The following is a 23418-nucleotide window of genomic DNA, read 5'->3' as shown; positions in this document are numbered from 1 at the left end:
ATAATCACAAAGTGTAGCCTCGAGTACTGCGTAAATAAATATGAACAAAAATGGTGTAAAAAATATTGTGCAAATGTAAATGAATCTAAAACAAATTGTGGGCTATCGCTGTGCAATAAAATCCCTCTGAGGGCTAATAGATCAATCAAAAGAAAAAACAAGCATGCTTACCTAATCTGGAGTAAACAAAGTGCACAGATAGTACAAGCCATACTAAACACCAGCACAAAAACCAGCTGGTTGTTGGGTCGACAATGACCGGTAAAAACAAATATGTAAAATAATATAAACCAGCTTTTAATTCCTCATTTCACAGAAAATCTGATGGAGTTGTTTCCTTTCAGTGAATCCGTAACCATGAACCGTCGTGTTTACGCGGGCTCGCAGTCATTTTATCCCCGGATCATTTGGATCACTTGATACTGAAGAAAAACTACCGATAACTGCGTAGTAAAAAAAAATCTGAAGTTACAGAAGGTGTGATTTTTTTTTTCAGGGGTTTAACCGAAACCTGAACTCTCGGTAGGTCATATATCACTCACCCGTAGCGGTGTCGCACCACATCTCTGCTCAGCCTCTCGGCGAGGTAAGCACCGATCCTGTCCAGTTTCTCCGGAGCCGACACGGCGTAGAAGGTGAGCTTCTCCATGTCCGATTTACTGAGGCCATCCTGAAGGGAAAGAGAATGAACTTCACATTTACATGTTTGTAAAACCAAAACCAAAAAGACACAGTCAACAATGAATAAATACTAAAAAAAACAAGCACAGTGTGTGATTCCACAGTCGGATTATTCCTCGGGGCCACGGAGCTGCATCGATGTCCAAAAATGATTAAAAACACGTCAATTAGTTGCATTGTTGCACCGACTATGATCAGGTTGGGGAACCATAGTCCTTCTTGTTGTGTTCAAAAACCAAGGCCAAACACGGAGTCCTGTCAGAAAACCATAACTATATTTAAAATGTTCAATAACGATCTGTGCTATCTGACATCTAAGAATTGGAAAAAGAGAATTTTAGAAAAGTCTTTTCCGAGTTATCAAAGTCAAATAACCTGCTTTCGAGTTCATTAACTTCCAACTCTACTTTCTAAAACTCTCCTCAGTCTGCGACGCTTCAGATATATTCAAACGGCGATGTTAAATGGACTGTGAATGTGTTTAATTAGGTTCTTCTGCTTTGCTACCAAATGACTGAACACCACAGATCACTGCTCAGAAACTTATCATAAAGTCTGAAGCTGCACGCACGCGGTTGGAAATTATTCCGATGACGAGTCAAAACCACCGGAAATGTAAACACTCAAAAAGGTCTTCGCTTTAATTCTGAACGACTTGAAGTTTATTTTTGATTAATGGGAACTTGGAAAGTCTGTCTAGACTTCAGCGTATTAGCGTATGTTATAATAAACAATATATTACAGCCAGTAAAAGGAAAAGGGAGTTAATTTAAGACCCCCGGGGTTTTCAGTCCCTCGGGCTCCCCGGGGTGTGATAATTAATTTGCCGAGGTCTCGACCACTCAAGCATTTTGATTTCCCACCGCAACCTGTTTGCTTAAACTGAAGGTCCTCAGGAAAGATACGGGGGGGGGGGGGGAGAAGGAGCCCGAAACCACGTACACGTTAAGCGTCATAATTAACGAGGGTCGAGGAATCAAACGGGTGATAATAACTCGCGGTGGTCTGGTTATCAAAGCCGGGTCACGTTTAATAGCCGGACTTTAATCAGAGTCTGAAGCGTTCGGCTTCGCGGTCGCCCCAATTATATCCGTTTCGTTCCAGGGGAGCTCTCTGGTGGTGGACCGTCACTGGGAAACTCAAAACCCCTGGTCTTGGCAGTAAATTAAATACTACATTAGTTATTTGCATCTTCACTGGAGTAACTTCGGTTTTATTGAGGACGTGCGTGCTGGTACTCACTTTGGGGTCCTCGGGGAAGATGTTGTCCACCAGGCGTTTGTACCTCGGCCTCAGCGGCCCGCAGCAGCCGCAGACTCCTGCAACAAAACAACAAGACACCTGACCGTTAGCGGAAGGTTAGCCCGACCTCCCGACATCAACATCAGACAAAGGAGTCGAGAAGCCCGCACGGACGACACGCGGAGCTTGCTTTTCGAGGCTTCGATGTCGAGTCACAGAGTAGCTCAGAAACTCGAGTGTAGCTTAAAAAATTAAAATTTAAAAAAAAATATCCCAACTTTCGTGGGGTCTAAGGACCCTGAAGGAAAAACTGGCTCACGTCTTCCTCCTCTGACGCGGCCGAGACGATTCCCAAACTCACTCCAGATTCAAGAGCCGGCGCCGATGGGTCGTCTCCTATTGACTCGCCTCAATTGGTATTACGAGCAGCGGCCTGCGAGTCGATAAGAAGTGATGAGTCATCAGTCGCGGCTCGGCGGTGTGGGGGTGAATAAGTTAACGTCACCGCGGGGAGGATAACTGAGCAGCCGACTGGCCGGCTATCGGGAGACGACGGGTGCAGACTCCACTGAGGACCACCTGGCCGCGGTGTGTTCGCTGACATTTCGATAAATCTCATGAAAATCAATGGGAGAAATAAATAGGCGGTGTTTTGAACCAGCTTCGTCTTCAAGGTCAACGCTATCAATTTTATTCTCGCCCCAGTTTGAAAAGTTGAAGGCAATCTCGATATTTGCCTCTTTCCAAAGCAATTCCAGTAACTCCTTAAACCCCCCCCCCCCAAAAAAAAAAAATGTGCAAAAGAAGGCTACTTTTGCTCAGTGCCCACAAGATGTATGAGTTGTAATTTATCTCAAATCGACACAGACTAATAGTCATAATAAAGATACATAATTCACAGATAGCTTAAGAGAAAGAGAGGGAACACCGCCTCTACAGACCTGCAACAAAGAACAAAACTGGAGAATTGAGTAAGTTAACTGGTAAATTTAACAAATATGCAACAAAAAAAAATTAAATTTTGCCAAATCTATACGTCAGGAAATAGCAGATAACTCTGAAACTCAGCATTTGGCAAAAGTCTCTGTGCATTTAACCACAAAACTATTTATTTAGTTGGGTTTTTTTTTTAGGGCATGGCTTTTTCTTTTCGGTGCAAAAAAAATTTCTTGCATTTTCCGCGAGTGTCGTCAGTGAAATGTCAGCGTTTCTGTGTCTGAAGGAGCAACGGACCAAAACTGAAAAGGTCACTAGCAGCGTTCAGGCTGCTGTACGGACGATCAATGAGGAGCAGCCATTTAGCATCAGAGACTGAACTTCACCCAGTTCAAGCACAAACATCTGAAAAGAAAGACGGAAGGCGAAGCGACGGAACGGACAGAAACACAACTCGTATTTCTACGGAAAGGTTTAACAAATATCACGTATCTAAAAAAAAAAAAAAACAGCTAAATAGGCGTTACTCGATGAAATGCTGAGGTTGGCTTTTGTTTTGCCATTACTGACCGAATGTTGTTCAAAAAAAATGGTGGGAGCTATAAAATAATCCTTCATTAAGATGTAGTTACAGGCTGCAAACACAATCAAGAAATGTCCAGAATTCACAACAAAAATAAAACAATTAAAAAAAAAAAAAAGGTCCATAAATGTCCAGAATTCACAACAAAAATAAAACAATTAAAAAAAAAAAAAAGGTCCATAAATCTTAAGTACGACTAAACGTGAAGCCAAAAAGGCCAAATCTTCTTGTACCATTTATCAAACCACCGAATTCTGTTTTTCACAGAATAAAATAAACTTTGCATCATCTGCAAAAAAAACAAACATTTAAAAGCGTTCCAAGATTATTCATAAACAAAATGAATAATTTCGGCCCAAAATTTATCAAACAAACAAACTGCAGGGTGAAGATCGATTCTCCTCTACAACTAGTAGTCAACTAGTTCGAGAAAACATTCAATAATCCTGAAATAGTTTCGAATGGGAAATGGGATTTCACAGATCCTGAAGGAATGCTGAAGGATTTGTTGTTATTTGTTTATTATATTTATGTATAAATATAATGTTAACTGTGCCGAACAGATGACTTTTCAATTAATTTACTCAAATTAAGTTACCTGGAGTTTCTGCAAGCAATAACAATAACAAATAACTAAAATAATGAATATTTGTTTAATGATATTAATTGATTTTTTTTTTTGTGTGTACTACAATCGTCTAAAAGAATTTTGGCTCAAATTATCGGTGAGAAGCAGATTTACAGCTCCTACGTGACCCTCCCCCCTCCATCATAATTACCTGTCGCCCTCCTCACACTTAGGAAATGACCTTGAAGGAGGCCGGGGGACTTCATTTCCCAGGAGCACCTCGCTCCAGACAGTTTACGGTGCTCCCAGGGCAGCCTTTCACGCTACCCGCGGAAAAAAAAACCTCTCAGGCGACGCGAGTTCACCTCGACACCTCCAGAGGTTTTTTTTTCTCTGACGGCAACATCCCCCCCCCCCTCCGCCCTCTGGGAAGCCTGGAGATTAATCAACTTCATTACCACTCCTATCAACAGCCCGTCGCCAAGGCAACCTCTCCACAGCTGTGGCTTTAAAAGCGCTTTCTTTATGGATCCTGCAATTACCTGACATATTAGGGTGCAGAGCGGTGTGGGTGGGGGGACAGACATGTGAGTATTAGCGTGACCTGTCGGGTTTAATGGAATTCAGCTCCTGAATGTGAAAAGAGAAGCATGGCACCTGCTCAAAATTAAACCTGATCCGGGCTCGCTGTGATTATTACACCAATAAATATGCTCCAATTATAGTTTATCATCGCAGACGTCGTCTTATAACTAACAAGTAGAAGACATCGTAGTACAGGAAGCCCAAAAAAAGTACCAACAAATGAAGAATATATTCATACAAAAACAGGCCGTTTTAACTATCAAAACACAATTTCATGTCTACGATATAGGCTTGACTAGACCAGTCTTTTGTTTATGAGTCCTAAATTTAGATTTTGATGTTTTGTGAGATCAACGATGACCTTTGACATACCAAAATCTAATCAGTTCATCTTTGAGTCGAAGTGAATGTTTGTGCCAACATATTTTGTAGAAATCGCCCTGTCGGCGTTCCTAAACTAACGCGTTCACGAGGGACAGCTCAGGCTCCGCCCCCCCCTTTGCCACCTCTTAAATCCGTAGTTGCCACGCAATAACCACCGCTCTCGTTTCAATTCAAAACTAATAAGTCAACGTGAAAATAACAAACATGAGGTCTCTGAATATAACCACACGAACTAATCCTACTGTCAACCCCTCAGAGTTCGTTCATTCATTGGGTAAACTGGTTGAAGACAACATTTGTTTTCTGTCCACAGAGCTGCACTCATGACGCACATGATGACAAAGTACATCGACCGCCGGAAAATCCTCAAGAGCTCTCTGTGGATGAATACAGTCTACTGTTTCGTTTTATTGATCTGGCCTCTGGATTTCACAGCTCGCTGCCACGTGAGCTGACAAGGAAGCAAAGGAAACGGTCCAACCTACTGCCCCCTACAGGCAAGAAAAGTAACAGCTGCAGCAGCGGTATCCTTTACCGATCAATCCTTCCATTGTTTTTGTCAAACAAGTAAAGTTACCGAACAGGAATACAGACCAAGATGTGCGACTTCTATACTAAACATACCCAAACGTTAACACAAAAAAATGGAGGTATAAAATTGTAAAAATAGTGAAAAGTCTTTTTTGGGGGCGTCAATTGTTTAAATGAATCATAAATAGCAATATTTTCTCAAAAATGTAGAAGCTTTTGTTGCTGACGGTTTGAGGTAGTCGCAGAACATTTTCCTACTTTTTAAATGTTTTCCACACACAGATGCACATTTGATTAAAAAAAAAATCTTGGCTTCCTACAGTTGTCTTTTTTCATGGTTGTGGATTTTGGCAAGAGATTATAACAAATTTGAAGAAGCAGGGAATGTATTTTGGAAAGAACGTTATCAGTTTTTTGTTTTTTTTAACTTTACAGTTTTGGGGATGAATCCAAAGTCTTTGTTGCAGCTTTCTTCAAAGAAACATAACTTGGTTTCTGAAAAGTTGAAGATCTCCAGTGAAAATCTATTTTTTAACCTTGTTAACTTCCATGTGGTGTTTTTTTTTTTGTTGTTGTAATCTGCTAGAAAATATATCAAAAGTGAAGTAAGCATTCAGTGCCATGGCAAAGTATTTTTCTACTTTAGAACGGTCTTGGGGGAAAAAAAACCCCCAAAAAACCCAGATTCAGACAGCCAGGGTTTCTTACATCACAGACCTAAGGAACCAATCCTGGCAAGTTGGGGGCGGGGCTTTCCAGATCATCAAGCTGCAGACGAGTTGGGTGGAGATAGAGGCGGGGACTATTTGGGACTTAATGAAGGCAAAAGGTGTCGGTTTACATCTAAATTACTTTAAGGTGTTACGGGAATTTTCTTCCCCTTTTTTTCGAGCTTTAATCAAAGCGACGAGAGGAAAACTTCTTTAATTTAAACATATCTTATTTTGTGTTTTTTTTTCTCGCTTTAGGGCAACATTATAAATAGCTTGTTTAAAACTTCCCTCCTTCACACTTGAGGAGGTGAAGGTGAATAAATGTAAACATACACGCACGCTGGGCTCTTGCAGAGTCGCAGCGTATGTGTGTGTGTGTGTGTGTGTGTGTGTGGACGCTGAAGATGAAGCCAAAACACCTGGGAGGCTGCAGCTCCTTCCTGTGCGTGGCGCCACGTTCAGGGACACCAGATGGATCGGCCCGAAGACAGCCGCCGAGACGGAGGTGGTGCGACGGCTTTCTATTTCCATCCTCATTATTCTGCCTCCGATTGGCTCATCCTCAGCCACTCGGGCTGAAAATGAATCGGCCTTAATACGAGTTTTAAGTCTAAAGTGTGACTAAGTGTGTGTGTGTGTGTGTGTGTGTGTGCGTGCGTGCAACTATGATGTAATACAGCTTCCAGCCTGGAGGTGATCTCCAGAAGTCCTACTTCAACATAATAACGAGGAAAATGTAAAAAAAAAAAAAAAAAATTTGTATGAATGAATGTATCCAGCCAACAAGCTGTGTTTGTTTATCAAAGCCTGGTAATATGATTTATCCGTGATACTGAGCTCTGTTGTTGTTCAAAATCTTCATTATTAGTTATTAAAAACATATCAGCGATAATAACGGCTTATTTACACTCAATCAAAAACGCACAACGCCCAGCTGCCAAAAATACTCACAGCAACTGGGGATTAATCCGCCACTGAAAATAGTCCACACAACTGCACAACTTTCACCTGTTTGTTTAGTTAAAAAAAAAAAAAAAAAAAATTATATATATATATATTTTTTTTAAGGAAATTATTGAACCTTTTCAAAAGGAAACCATACAGTTGAGGATTTTTTTTTAAGGAATTACATCTTTAGTAGGACTCAGTGGGCTTTAATGGAGAGTAAAGAAGTTAGAAAGTACCGAACACATTGTTGGTTTGGGGTCTTTTTATGGGATTTATTGACACAAAAAAAACTGCAAACAAAGATCTGTCATCCTTTAAAAACGTAAAAGCAGCTCGGCTTTAAATTTTGTAATAAAATTAAATATCTTATTTTGCTTTTACAGTAAAAAAAGTTCTGATCATTACCAGGTGGCAATGTGTTCTTTGTTTTATGTTGTTTAATGTTTAACCGCTTTTAGGTGCATTACCGCCACCTTCTGACAGGAGCAACGCATTTGCAACCAGGCGGCGTAAAAACAACAAAGAAACAAGGTCGCACATACTAAACAAATATTTTCCATTTCTAGCCTTTCTAAATGTAAAGATTAAGTAGTTTTCTCTGCTTCATTATCAGTGTAAAAATGCATGTTTTTCAACTTTTGGTCCAATAAAACAACATTTGACCTCCAATGTAGACTCACTAAATAAATTGAAGAAAATAATTGCTAGCAGCAGCTTAAAATATTCGTGATTATTTTACAGTCCAAATGTATTTCCCAGCATTCAGCCCTGATCAACTTTGTTTGTTTGTATGGAGGCACCAGTGGCAGAAAATGAATGACAGCAGCTTCAAATTACATTAAAACCCATTCTGGCTAAGAGCATCAGGCCCTCAATACTGTAATAGAGGCGATGCATCAATTTAAACGTCCGCGCTATAGATCTGCAGGGAAGGCTGCATAATCGCAGCGCGGAGAGGGGCCCCCCTTCAGATCGAGAGATTGTGGTGGTCACAAGGACTGATATATTACACCCCCAACACAACAAACTCTGGCTGGCCGAGAAGAGGCCATTACAAAAGGATCAGATCCATCATCCTGCCCGCGACAAAAGGCATTGAGAAATTAATAAAAATGTAAACGCTTGCCGCCTGTTTTCACGTGTGACGTGAGATATCGCCGGAAACACGTAACAGAAGATCAACTGACTTTCATGTTTTTCAGGCACGAGAGATGATAAAAGCAACGGGTTTTTTTTTTTCGAGATATTTAAATCTATAAACTGTATTTCTATCGTCAGCGGCTCTTAACGGCTTGTTAACGTGTTTCTACCAAGACTTGCAAGGCGATTAGAGATTCTTCATCAGTACTAATATAATCTTTATTTTTGTCAGAGGAGACCTGGAAGTCCGCAGCAAAAAGGTTTGATGCTGAAAACTCAACAGAAAATAAAAACAATTCTATTTGTAACACGTTTTCTGGAGTCTTTTTTAGGGCCTATGGCAGTACTGTGCATGTGTTTGTTTGTTTGTTTTTAGAGGTTGAAATTTGAGACGCATTACCGTTCTCGGAAAGGGAAACTTAATGTGTAATTCATCAGTGATCAGCCCTCCGGACACTTTCAGGGTCAACAATGATTGAATTTCCAAGAAAAAAACAAAAAAACATCCTGAATGTTAGACACGTTTAAAATCCATTAAAAAAATAAAATCTACGGACAACGTAGAAAACAAACAAATTGACAGTTGAGCTGATAACAACACTGTTTGGTTGAAATTACAACCAACTTTAAATATATTCAAACCTGTTTTAATGTGAATCTAGTCTTTAAAATATCATGAAGCTATTCACTTGCATTTGATTCCATGGTTACACCACACAAATGTCTAATAATAATGCCAATACTGACCAAAAAAATGCACAAAAAAAACCTTCTCCATTGTTAAATATTGATCAAAAACAAGATTATAAATGCGAACACAACTTGATAGTTTTTGATGCTTGACGTCTTTGTAAGATACCAGTAAATACTGAAAAAAAAATCTTGAGGTCCAATACGAACCCTACAGATAAAATATGAAAGTAATACATTGAAAAATATTTTGAGGTAACACGAGGTCACCATCACAAGAAATTGACCTTCGTAAAATACAGGCTAATCATTGGAATCTTTAAATGTACGATCAATAATGTGTTAAAACTTTTATCGACAGCTTTTAATTACCGGACATTTTTCTCACACGACGTCAAAATAAGAATGTCGCAACAATTACTCGAATGACTCCAAAGATTGTAGACACAAAAGGAATGAACTTTAAGCTCTTATTTTTCAAACCGATATCAGAGTATTTGGAAATAACCAACCGGCATATTTGTGCGTCTCATTTCAACTCGAATTGTTAAGACTTTATTACACTTCAAATCGTTTTAAATATTTGAGTCGCGTATTTGCCAAAAACCTGCAACAGAGACGTACTCCGTCTTGCTTAAAAGTAAAAGAAAAAGTTGGTTAAATAAAGTACAGCGAGCACTGCGACCTACCGGAGCTGATCAGACCTCGTCTGTTTGCGGCTGGGTTGTAGTTGAAGGCTCCGTCGGCCTCAGTTCGAGGCACCTGCCGGTACCTCCTCAGAATCCCCCTTCTCACGGTGACGCAGAAAGACGGCATGACTGCACCAACTTATCCAAGCTAAGTGGTCTTCGCAGTTCACACAGCCTCAGTCATCATACGCGAGTCATTCAAGTTAAAAAAAAAACAACAACAACTGAGGTACGACTCAGTAAATCCACGACGAGAGATTCAGACTGAAGCAAATTACATCCAAAAAAAAACCCCCGTTGGAATTCGGTTTTGTTCCGACCGCACCAGGTAAGACCAACAAAAGGGACCAACGACATAAAAAAACCACAACATCCCAGCTTCACCTTTTTACCGATTCTTCCTGCCACAGGTTCGACATCACCTCTCTGACGGACAAAGAGTTCAGCCAATGAGCCGCGAGCCGCGTGTCCGTCATCACCTGGGATTACCCCGCTTTCTGACAGAGAAGACGAGACGCCGCCGGGTCCAATGCGGGGGCCTGTCCGCGGCGGCTCGGGTTACCGGCCTCTGTGTTCACAGGAAAACGTGATCCAACACAGAGACGCGAGACAAAAACCGTGAAAGAGAAGCGCCTCGGAGGTTTTTTCTGACTTCATTCGATCAATAAGAAAACGCTAAAGTTTACTGGATGGAAATAAGTCTGTCCTGTAAACAAAGAAATTCGGGTCCTTTTTTTTTTGTATAGAGAGATAAAAGTAGAGATGGTCAAATATATACTGGTAAATCTTTGTATTTATGAAATTGAAATAAATGAAAGTTTAAAAAAAAAAACAGTTCAAGAGTGGGTTATTTGTAAAATTCAAAACTTATATGAGGAGCAATCAAAAAGTTAAAGTAAATAGTACAAGTTACGTCGCTTGATCAACACCAGCAACTCACCTACGCACGTTTTTGTGACCGCTGGTGCGTACAAATCCATTTCACCATGGACCCTGAAGCTTGGGCAGAGAATTGTCCGATTTTACGTAAAGAAAATTGTAGGGAACAGAAAGAAGTCGCAGGGAGTCAAATACTGTGAGTTGGAAGGGGAAGTGGGGAGCTACGATTGTGTTGTTGTTGTTGGCGGGGAACTCAAGTTCATGGAAAGTTTTTCTGCCTCAGAGCGTCGCAGTAGAACTCGGTGTTGACGGTCTGACCCTCGGGGAACGAATTCAAGGGTGCACAACCGCCGCCAACGTCAAAGCAAACCCATCTGGTTGCCCCCGACCTGGACGCGCCTTCTTCGGTCTCGGACACTCTGGCTCTCGAAACGTCACTCAAAGCGCCTCCAGGCTCGTCGCTTCATTTCCGTACAAACTTATTTCAGCTGTCTTTAGTTGCCGATTTTTCAAGTTTAACCAAAATATGATGCTTCTGTCCTCAAGTTTTCGAGGTAAAACTACAACAACAACAAAAAAACAGTATCTGAACTTTACGATCGTTCCTCGTGCTACGACTACAATACGAGAATTGACTCTCTAAATGATAAGAGGTAATTCTGACCCGGTGGGACATCTTTAAACTACTTCCATCTTTTTATAAGGAATCACACACACACACACACACACACACACACACACACACACACACACAAACACACACACACACACACACAAACAGTAACTCTCACCTCCAGCAGCGCCGTGTCCTTTAATCTACATCTAAAACGTCTGCCAGGCCCGTAATCTACAAGATTAAAGAGTGCCCTCGCTGCCCCCCCCCGCTGATTAATTCCCCCTCCGGCCTTTGACAGGCACATGAAAGCCATACAGCGGTGTTCTCGCTCTCCACACTGTCAATCAGTCGCCTGACGACATCTCTCTCTCTCTCTCACGGCGCCCTCGTTCGACTCGAGCCTTTTTTTTGTTTCGGGGAGGGGGGCGGGGGGGGTCAGAGATGAACAGCGTCCTTGTAGATGAGACACATTCATAAATAAAATGGAGTCTGAGAAGTCACGAGGAAAAAGAAACCCGATTTTAAAATGAGCTGCGAGCGAAAGCCTGAAGGGAGGGCGACGAGCAGCGAAGTGTTTTCGTCTGGAAACTTTTCAAAGAGCAATCTGGGCGGCGTTATCGGAGGAGAAACATTGTCCTTGTCTTCAGTATGTTAGCGAGAGGATTGAGAGGCATTTAAGGGTAAATATAAAGATATAAAGCCGATACGGAAATATTGAAAAGTTCTTTATCAGACCTGAGCGCGTTCTTCAGAACCACGAAGGCCGTTTTTTTTAAAAACCAAAGTCGTCCAACGACGAAGGACAGTACCGACTTCATAATATTAAATTCGCCGCAAACGGACACAATTGAGATGGTTAAGATGAAGGACATGCTCAGGGCGGTTTAATACTTTTAGGATTTTTCTCGAGCCAAAACAAATCTCATATTTCGTCTCCACAAATAAAAAATAAGTAAATACATTTTTTTTTTAAATCGAAGGTTTCCGGGACAATTTTCGGATAAGAAAGTGACCCCAGCCTGCTCTCCACATCGATCTCCAACACGTTCTAGAAGAAAGTCCAACTTTACACTTATCAAAATTCATGGCTGAAAACACACAGGAGACACCTCCCTACCGTGATCCACGGCTGTTTTTTGTTTTTTCTGTCATTTGTACATGAATTACAGTTCAATTCACCACAAGAAACCAAAACAGGTTTTTTTTAATGCATTTTGCATTCGGCCAAAGTGTTTGCTTCCTTTGAAAAAAAAAAAATCACGGCTCTGAATGGCTGGTGGGCTCATTGACTTGCATTACCACGTCCCGCTTTTGAACCTTGAAGGGCGCACATGCACAAAAAAAAACAGATGATGACCCATAAATTCGCAGCCTCCCTGTCGCTCCACCGCCGTCCCCCCGCCAGACGGATGTCTAAATTTATGCTGCTTAAAAATCTTTCTTTTTTGCGTTCTGTCTGTGGCCTGGAGTGTTCAGCAGGTCCGTCAGCGGGACGGTGCGACCGCCGGACACAATATTTCTCAAGGTCTCTTTTATTTATCGGCAGGTGGGCTGACCGCTGGTTTTCACCTTTGCAGTATCGCCGTTTACATTTTAGTTGGACAGAAAAAAAAGAGAAAAAAAAGTCCTGAAGCTTCGCTGTTAGACAGTTTTAATGAAGACGACAGGTGTTTACTTTACTTTCAAAGATCTTCCATTCTGCTTTAATTATTCTCTCCAAAACAATATTTGTCTGCATTTTAAATCTTAAACTGCCTTTAATTTGTTTATGTTCTGATCCTTTCTAAATTGCCTTCATTTATCAATTATGCAGTATTCTGTAAAAATGAAATCACCTGGCCTTTTTTTTTTTTTTCCACCCACGGCTCCTTTTAGCACAGCTGATCTTCCAAGGAAAAAAAAAAAGAAAAGTCTTTACTTTAGTTCGATTTTCTTTTTGTGATAATCTACAGAATATTTGTGATCTGCAGAAATGACCTTGGAGTGACCTCCGATCTGAAGGTCCAGTTTCAAGCTGCAACAGCGAAACTGAATTTTAAATCCACAATGATTTCTAAGACTCTTCTTTTCCCACATACTTGGCTGCTAGTTAACGTACGGCATTTCAAAAAGATAATGTAGATTTTGCAGAGTCTTAAATCTACAGGAAAAAAAGAAGTAAATGTCTCACTTTAAGCCTCAGACGGAGGTTATTCTTTTGACATTTCCATTTATTCATAACAATGGAGCGATTTCAGACGAACCAGAATTCAGATACCACTTCAGATGGTATCGTTTTCACCTTCCCTGTGGCACTACCTCAAACATTTAAGCAGCGACCACACAAAAAACAACTAAAAACAACACTCTGCGCCTTGTGATAGATGCGTTATATTCCAATTGAATTATGATCCGACTGTAGGTCGTGGATTTGCTTTGCGGAGGCGGTGGAAGCTCTGTGTTTCTCATTTAAATATTCATGCAGGGGAGACAAAGGGAGGAAATGGAAACTGAGTCAGATGAAATCCCAGGGTTCACGTTTCCTAGACGGAGGAGGAGAACGCAGGCGGGTGGAGGTGGAGGAGGAAGAGGAGGAAGAGGAGGAGGGGAAGGGGGGGGGGGGGTTGTCATGAGAAATTTGAGCTCTCTGGAAACCCGCAGGTGGGAAGATGCGAGATGTCGATGCACGTGTGGAAAGAATGAATCTCGTCAGGGCAAACGGACGACTAGATTTTTTTTTTTTTTTTTTTTTTTTTTATATATTCGAACCGCTACGTACACGGCGAGAACGTTGAATAAGGAGAACTTAGAGATTAATAAGCAACCGAACAAAGCGACGGGTTTGGAGGGATATATGAAAAAAAAAGAAAAAAAAAAAAGAAAAGGAGGAGGAAAAGAAAATGCAATCAGTTGGAGGTTTTGTGTGAAAAAAAAATAATTAAAAAAATAAAAAAGAAGCTGAAGGACAGTCTTGAATAAAAAAAACCATTTATAACCTTATATTTCTTTAGGAAGTTTTGTGTGATATTGTTTTATGAAAAAAAAGGTCGCAGCAAAGTCGAGAGCATGTTTGAGCTGCCGAATTCCTGCAACAACAGAAACATTTTTTTTGTCGTAAAAGAATTGCTTTCAAAAAAATTGCAGCGACGCGTTGAACCACTGCTAAACAATGACCTCAATGACCTCTAGTGGCTGCAGGAATTAGGATTTGTCTATCAGAAGTGAGAGTTAATTATAACGGGGGGGGGGGGGGGGGGGGGTTGTGGCTTGGTTATTTAGTAAGGTGACGGTGATGCGGACTCAAAAGGTGGATCTGGTGACATCCGGGCTTTTCAGAAACACATTAAAACAAGAGAGGCTGCCGTCTCCCCCGCCGGATCCTTCATCAGTCTGCCTGGGGGGTTGGGGGGTTGGTGGGGTGGGGGCTGAAAGCCAAACGGCTCCTGACAACGACTCCAACAGCCGAGTGGGGAGATCCATCAAAAAGCAGCGGAGCAAATTACAGCCAACATGAGGGAGGAATCAGCCGGCGAGGGGTTGGGAGGAGAGGTGAGGAGTGAGGGCGGAAAGGAAAGGAAAGGAAAGGAAAGGAAAGGAAAGGAAAGGAAAGGAAAGGAAAGGAAAGGAAAGGAGCGAGGGCAGGAAGGACAACAGAAACAAACAACAGACGGAGGACGAAAGGAAGGAGGAAGGATCGAAAAAGTGGGGAAGAGGTGGAGGTAGAAAAGGAAAGGACGAGAGGCGAATAATAACGGGACAAGCGGGAGGTTTGTGAAGGACCAAACGAAATGATGTCGGAAAGAAATAAAAAGGAAAAGAACTAAAGTGGTGGATCAAAAAGAAAGACAAAAGAGGAGACGAAACAACGGACATAAAAGATGGAGTGGAGGAAGCGAGACGGTGAGAAAAGAGTCCGGTGAGGCTACCGTCCTCCGTCCGGCCTCCGTCCTCCCATCCACCCTCCTAACGACAAATCTCTCGGGGACAGAGACAAAAGGACATCAGTCAAAAAAAAAAAAAAAATCAAACGGATGGGCTTATAAAAACGTTACTTTTCCATGTTTTGTTAAAGGAAACTCAACCATCCCACTTCAACCTTCAGAGCCAAGGGGAGGGAAATACACCCGACACCGTCCCTAAAACCTGCCTTGATCTCAGGGGGCGGAGCTTAGCGAGGAGGGAGCTGATAAAACTGAAGCTGGTGGGCGTCCAGGGGGTGAAGGGAGGTGGTTCGACCCAAAGACAGATTCACCTTTCTAAGCCTTTTATTGACGGAGGGAGACGGAGAGAGAGGATTTAGGATTGAGCTCGACATTCCTCGTCATAAATCCTGATTCTTCGGCAGTCGAAGGGTTTTCAGTTCTCGTCCTTTTCACTCCTTCACACGCAAATTGAAGATAGATCATATCAACTCAACAAGTCAACACTGATTTATTTGAGCCACGATTATGATCACACTCGCCTGACTTTAACTAAGTAGCTCTGGTTGCCAAACTCGATCAAACGGTGACACATCCGGTAAAATTCATATAAATTCACTTGTTTTCTGTTTTTGTTTTTTTATGTCTAGTTTGAAGGGTTTGTTGTAGCCTCGCTTTGACCAGCTTGCGATTGCCATCTTATCTATTGGAGAGCGGTGGATCTGACGCGATCGCCAAGGACACTATGCCCCCGCGCACCTACAGCAGAAACCAGACTGCACCACAGGCCTGTCAATCAAACAGACAAGCCGCCTCCCCCACCGGAAAATACCATTTTTTGCAGCCTAATGTCTAATTCATGATGGGATCATTTTCAGATGGCTGGAAAGAGTGACTTCGGCGAATGACACCATAATTGACTCGTGTAAAATAATGTAATGACTTTGTAGTCCACGGGAGAAGTTGAATTGGAGTCCTATGGAGCCGTTTTGTAGCCGACCCCTAGTGGCCCTCGGTGGTATTGCAGTTTAAGGCACTTCCGCGTCGGCCTCGCTTTTTAAGAGCCAGAAGCTCCGTCCCATTTTATGTACAGTCAACGTTCACGATCACAAGACATTCAATTTACCATCAAAGAACGCCAAAGCAACCAGAAAATGTTCTACTTAAAAAAAAAAAAACGGAAATCAAACGATTATAGAATTTTTTCATCTAATAAAAAAAAAAAAAAAAAAAAAAAAAAAAAAAGACTCAAAACAGTAAATCGATAATAAGTTCGAGATATAATAAGTTGGGGAAGTAGTGATAACCAAAAGATACACAGTTTGTTATTTTGTGAAGTCAGGAGGTTTATATGATGTTTGAATTGTAAAAGCTGTTCGGGGGGGGGGGGGGTCAAAGAGTTCCAGCAGGGGGCGCCACACAGCCGTATGACCAGTCCTATATTCTGTTCAGACCTGTGTGTGTGTGTGCGTGTGTGTGTGTGTGTGTGTGTGTGTGTGTGTGTGTGTGTGTGTGTGTGTGTGCGTAGGCCGGTTCTTATCGCAGATTGTCGAGAGTTTTGCGGCGACCCGGTGACACCGACGTGATGAGAAAGCTTCCCCCGGCTCCGAAGGGAAAGATAATTGGAGCGCCACGGCGGAACATAAAGGCCGAGCGGCGGCACCACGGATTGAAGTTATGAAGTCCGACGGGAGTCTGATAACCCAGACAAAACAACTGATTAGTGTCCGTTTGATTCTCGACCTCCGCTAATTAATTTGGTGTCGTACAAACCCGACGTCGTGTAATTCGGCAGGAAACGTCAGCGTCTCGCTGCAGGTTTACCGCCGCACGGCTGAGACTCACGCCGAGTCCTGAAACCAACTTTTAAAATAAGTCATTTTATCTTCCTCTGTTTTACTTTTTTTTTTTTTTTATCGTTTTAAATTGGCCATTAGTTAAAAATGTATTTTACTGTTTTCATGTCTTTGCAGTAAATTTCCTTTTTTAAACGTACTTTATATTTGGATTATCTTTTTTTTTCCATGTTCTCACATTACTGAATTATTTGCCATTTTTAACTGTTTTACTAATTTTCACCGAGTTTTTTTTAAAACTGGTTTCTTAAATATTTTATTAAATTTTGTACTTGTTTTGAAGTTTTTTTGCCTACTTTACCTATTTATTTATTTTTTTTACCGTTTTTGTGTCTGCAGTATATTTTCTTTAGTAAACCTAGTTTACATTTGGACTTGGATTGTATTTTTTGTGTTCTGAATTATTACTGAACTAACTGCTATACTCATTTTCACCATTTCAATGTAGAGCTTTGAATGTTCTTTTTTACTTTCTTTTTGTTTTACTACATTTCTTTTTAATTAAGCAATTTGTTTACAATTAGGGATAAAAGTTTGACTTTTGAATATTTCTTTCTGTTAAAACATGGCAATAAATAGACGTGTTTTTATTTTTTTTATTCTTAATCGGCGTAGGACATACCTGAATAAATAAAAGCTACGCAGATACAGTCAGGATAACGACACCTCACAACATCGGTCGCCTATAAATTACATATATACCACCAGAAACACACACAGACCTCGAGGGAGCGTCCCTTGCACAGTTTGACGTCTTCTTACACACAGACATACATCTCCGCTGTGTTTCACGCTTCAGTGACGAGTGTGCGAGTGACACACTGTAATGACTGTTCTGTGACATTTCCACGCTGTGGACGACTCGGTACCCGTCTCCAAGGTCCCGGTCGGCGGCGGGCGGCGGCCTCGCGGCTGCAGCTGCCCGTGATTCACCGGTCGGCCGCGGATGATCACAAACACACAATGAGGGGGGGGAAAAAAAAAAAAGTCCCTGCCGCACGGCTACGCGTCCATTTTTTATTTATTCTGAATTAACCTGCCCGGTGTGTATTTGTTTTGTGGGTTAGGGTCGGGCCGGTCGCCGATTGGCTAAATAGTCATTACGACGGGAGCCCGGCATTGTGAAACCGCTCCTCGGCAAACAGAAGGAAGGGAAGGGAAACGAAGGTGAGTCGGTCTAAAACATTTAGAGAAAAGAGTTACAAGCCTCAGAAATCGTCAGTTAATAGCAGTCGCTTTTTTTTTTAAACGAATAGCGAATGACGCAATTCGTTTGAAATTAATTCAAACTCCGCCCCCTGCGTTTCCAGCAGTCGTTTATTTTTTTAAAGGGTCAATCCGATGGGGATTTGTTCGAGCGCCCTCTGCTGGATGACGAGGAAAACTACTTCGAAAAAAAGGTCTGCTGAGCATGTACACTGTCAATTTTGAATTTGAACCGGTAATTAGAGTTCGAAGGTTAATTACGTTTAAACAAATTTTTCAAATAATAAGCGAGAGCCCTAATATAAACTAGCGATGGGTATTTCAAGCAAAAATTGAAATAATTGTATTATTTAATGGCGGCTGGCGGGCAGCTTTTAGACGAATTACCGCCACCTTCTGACGGGAGTGAAGCATTACAACCTGGCGTCGGTAAAAACAAGGGGAACTGAAGAAGAACTGAAGTCGCATGTACTAATCGATTTTGGAGATTAAAACGAATATTCAAAATTGGCGACCCCATCCCTGATATAAACAAGATCCATTTCTCACCTCAAGCGAGAGATTATGTAAAATAATAAACTGTGCGCATTTAAGTCAAGACATTTATTCACATCTGTGCATCTCCTGAAGTCAACAGGACCGAAACCTGCTACTTCACAGAGCTCAGTAAAAAAAAAAAAAAAAAAAGGCATCAAAAGAGGTCTTCCATTTTCTATCTGCTCAGACCTTCACCGTCATGTCAGCTCACAACGGGAGTTCAGGCAGAGCGGTGGAGGCGCTTGCACCACACTGAGATCTCCACACGCACAAAAATAAAGGAATAAATACAGAAAGGAAAGGGACATGGAAACTACGCTTTCCTTTCCGCCCGTTTCCACGGTTTCCTGGCTCCTCCGCCTCCAGAGAATCCCGTCCGCTCAGCGTTTGCGCGATAAAACCCGAGAATGAAATATAACCAATAAATGTGCTTCTGACAAGCAGCAGCTGGACAATGACGAAGAAACATTACTGTAACAGCAGGAAAACTTGAGACCAGGTAGAGTACGGGAAGCGAGGGGAAAAAATTCAATTCTAATCCTTTTAAAAAGCCGATATTCCTCCCCTCAGATCAAATTGCCAAATAACTGTATGGAGCCATTTTTCTTTTCTTGGACATTTATCCTTTTAAGGATTTCAAAAATAGCTTTAAAACCTTTTTGGGAGGGATTCATTTCTAGTATCATTTTCAATGCCAGCATGAAGTAAAACCCTCAAACTACTTTAAAGGAGCTCAACTCTCCACCGAACGGATTTTATTTCGGCCGCTGAATAAACTCGGGGTCGAAACGGCACGGGGAGAGCGGCGAAAGCAAACCCTCCGGTTTTGCCGGGACACGAAGCGTTCCTCTTCGGGGTCGTTTCCTCTTTTGACGGACGGTTTCGGCGTCCCGACGAGGCAGCGGGAAGGCGCCCGCGGCGGTTGGCGGGCATATGGAGCTGTTTACGCAGCACCACTCCAGTTTACTTGTGCTGAAGAAACACATCTGCTCGGCAGTCAAAACAGCTCAAGTATGGCTCAGCGGATGAGTTCGAGTTTCTTTTGCCTCCGTGTTGGGTGTTATTTTTTTTTATTTTTTTTATCAAAAGCAAAGTTGGAGACTTTTAAAATGTGCGTATTTGTCACGTATTTTCAAAGTAATCCTCCTGGAAACTTTACTTCATTTCCTTTCACATTAGCTGGTATATTGGCTGCAAAAAAAACCAAACCCTGACAGTTTTATGTGCCTCACTTTTTATATATATATATATATATATATATATATGTGCAGTTTGTGAGAATGAGAAATGTTGAAATACATTTTATTCAGTCATTTTTTTTTCTTTAGCAATGATTGCATTTCGTTCGTCGATCATCATCACCGACAGTTGGAAACACGAAGCTAAGTAATTTCCACTGCAGCGATTCAACCCACTTTCTTTTACCACAAACTTAATAACGCGCGGCAGAAACTGGTAAATAGAGGTTTATTTTTAAAGACTTTTTCCAAATACTTCCTGAATAATTTCCTCTTTTTTTTTTCTTAAACACTAAAGAAGCAAGTTGGCTGGATGCCGAACTTCAATACCTTTATTACACTGACTGAATTGCTTCAATATTTTTCTACTACTGACAATTTTCTTATCATTCAGTAACACATTTTTTTTTTTTTTTACCTGTGTTTCCTGCACACCAATACATTTTTGGTTTTACTCTACACATACACTTGATAAAAAATACAAAAATAAAATCGCTCCGTTACAACTGAGGTGAATCTCACGTTATAACGCCCCATTTTTACCTTTGTCTTGGTGCAGCCAGCTAACCACTGATAGCATGTGTTTAGGCGTTTAGAGAAATGTACCCATGGTACACTCTCCCTCTCTAGACTGCATGAAAACTAAACATTGTGTACCATTAGTGTCATTTTTTTTGTTGTTTTTTTTTTTTTCTTAAAAAGGATATCAGAGCATTGGTATTGAAAAAAAACAAAAAGTAATTACATAAACGGTTTGAAGTCAAGGTGTCGTTCGTACCCGTTTCAAAAATGTCAGGACCAGTCAGGAACTCGCAGCTTCTCTATCTTTACAACTAAACGAAGCTACATTTTTTTACGTTACGAGGAAGGTTTCCAGAAAATAAGCTCGAACATATAAGAACCCGTAAAACTAACGTATCGCCTATTTATTTGGTTGTTCTACATCTGTTTTGTCGCCTGAAATAGAATCGGCTTTGGGAAATTAGCACTGCGCGGGGACTGCGGATCACTGTTGGATCAAAATCATTGAACCCGATCAGAATAATCAACGCCATGACGCAACCCGTAGCTGAAGCCAAAGAGGCAAACGTCCAGAAGACAAAAGCGAGGACACGCGGATCTCCTCCTGCAGTCCTACAGGACACCACGGGACACGAGAGAGACAGCAGACTACACACATCATGACGTACGTCACGTGACCGCGGAGGAGCGATGGCGAGCGTCCAGCGGTAGACCGAAGCAGCCGACCGTGTAATTACCATACACCATCGAATTCATGGAGCTCTGCCATGCGGCTATACTGAGTGCAGCGAAACGCCTTCAGGTCGGAGCATCACGGATGCGGAGAGACAAACACGGTGAGCCCCGAAGCTCCGAAGGCCTCCGCAGTCACTGCGGTGATTTTAATCTGGACTAATTTGGCTTTTTTTTTACTTTGAAAACGGTTTCCTGCTTGTTAAATCTATAACTAAATGTAGGAGTTGGTTTTTCTTCGGGGGACTTACGATTACTTTTGTTTTGAAGCGTAGCGAGTAAAAAGCTTTTTAAGATTTCAAAGTCGCAAAACTTCTTCGAATTCTCAACAATTTTTTTTTTAAACCGGAGGAGCGTAAATTCTCCGTAAAAACATGGGCTAAACATATTTATTTCCAATAACGATCGTCGAAAACGATCTACTCCTCACTACGGTTAAAGTTCCTCCTTTAAATTCGTTCTGAAACATTCTTAAAAATGGAGGTTCTGCCTCAGAATATTTCCATATTAAAAACCTTGCAGTCGAAAACATAAGGAACGTGGATTTACTGTACATTTACCCCTGAAACGAGGCTTGTGTATATTTTACTTGGGATCTGCAAATCTCCGCCTCTCACAGGACTCAAAACAAAGACGTTTAGTCAAAAAGCTGTGAGGCTGCTGGCGCTGACCGTGTATGGAAACAAGACTCTGGACGACTGACCATGGACAAACCCTCGTTTTCTGTCCACAAACTGCTCCGCGGCAACGCCAACAAAAGACACTTTAAAATACTTCGACCATCCGACATGAAGATGCACATTTACTGAACACGAGGAACATTGACAGGCCGGGGATTTACACAAGGAACAACGGTCAGTCAATTACTGTAGCTGCTTCACACTTTAGTTCATTAGTCTTAAAAAACAATTCAGTTTAAAAAAAAAAGAGAAATTGGCCAAACCTGGCATCTTTTGAAAAGCTTTATGTGTCCAACGAAGAGTCCAAACCAAGCAGCTAACATGATTTAAAAGGAGATACAAAAAAAAAAAAAAGCACCAAATTAAGAAGCTGAACCAAAACAGTGCCATCAATCATAAATAAAGCGTCTTCGCTCGGGAAGGGTCCAACAAATCAATATTTAGTAGATTAACCTCAGGTTTATCAAGGCCTTGCTGGATCTCGGCATGCTCAATCAATACCCGATCGATACCTTATTAGGTTTAATCAGGCGTGTTGGTGCTGGAATAAAAAAAAAAAAATTACATAAAGCAGCTGTGTGGAAGTGACGGACGGTGTGCGAGACCCGACATCAGATCTGGTTGTAAGTTTATTGTATTCTGGAAGTGTAACGGAGGCGCTTTGACTTTCTTGCAACACACTCCAGCGTGATTACATTACATGGTGGTCGTGTCCGGCTCAATTGGCCTCCGATCGTCTCGTAAATGACATTCATGTACGACTAATTTGCAGCAGCAAATACGCTTCAAAGGAAACGTGCTGCCCAAATCGTATTTTCTATCAACATAATGAGGATGTTGATGCCAACTACATGATATCTACTATTTTAGGCGTCTGAAGTTTCAGCGAGGTCAATGAGAAGTAAAGCTTTCCAGCTCGAGACGACCTTATAAAAGAAGCGCCGGTTCTTTAAAGAGGAAGCAAATCCAATTAGCTGGGCCTGCCTCTGAATGAATCTATATCAGTAATCAGATCTTCTTGATCTAACGCAGACTCAATTAAACTGATCACGTTGGCACTTCGGCCGTATCGGTTAATCCTGCAGGATGGAGATTCCAGGAATTTGGTATTCTGGGAAGGCCCGGCGGTTCTCAATTTACCCCCAATTTCATTTGGACATCTGACAACATCGAGGCCGGATGTGTGAAACCGAGCAGGTAACACGAGAGCGGATCAGATAGTTTAAAACAAAAAGGCTTACTACATTTGACCTCGCATTCGTCATTTCAAGACGAGTTAAACTCAACACTTCTCATTCAGGAAAAAAAAAACTGGGTATTATCAGTATGAATTAAAGTAAATTAAGTTGTGAACTGGAATAGATTTTAAATTAAACCCTGACGAGGCAACAAAAAGATGCACCAAAAACCAACAATAACTCATAATTAGCGCCTCTAAATTGCTGACCAATCATTTTAAAATGGGAAAAAAAATATCTTTTTAGATTGAATTTTACTGACATTACGAGCATCACCATCCGTAGAAAAAAAAAAGGAGTAAATTAATTTAGTGCAAATTTCTTT

At 41.4% G+C, this 23418-nt stretch overlaps 1 protein-coding gene across 3 annotated transcripts in view; it reads right to left on the bottom strand.

Annotated features, from left to right (window-relative positions):
- efr3a (EFR3 homolog A (S. cerevisiae)) overlaps window positions 1-23418 on the bottom strand; it is a 90782-nt gene that overhangs the window by 56059 nt on the left and 11305 nt on the right. For all 3 annotated transcript variants that reach the window (XM_069170180.1, XM_069170178.1, XM_069170179.1), the window contains exons 2-3: window positions 1924-2000; window positions 543-670 (exon numbers count right to left, since the gene is read on the bottom strand). In XM_069170180.1, the coding sequence (XP_069026281.1) occupies window positions 543-670; window positions 1924-2000 (205 nt within the window). The remainder of the gene's footprint in view (window positions 1-542; window positions 671-1923; window positions 2001-23418) is intronic.

Source organism: Embiotoca jacksoni, unplaced genomic scaffold (genome assembly GCF_022577435.1).
Source record: "Embiotoca jacksoni isolate LCO1_2020_lvr unplaced genomic scaffold, fEmbJac1.0.p SCAF_48, whole genome shotgun sequence".
Classification (NCBI taxonomy): domain Eukaryota; kingdom Metazoa; phylum Chordata; class Actinopteri; family Embiotocidae; genus Embiotoca; species Embiotoca jacksoni.
The sequence above is the reverse complement of the archived record's forward strand: the minus strand, read 5'-3'. Positions and strand labels throughout refer to the sequence as shown.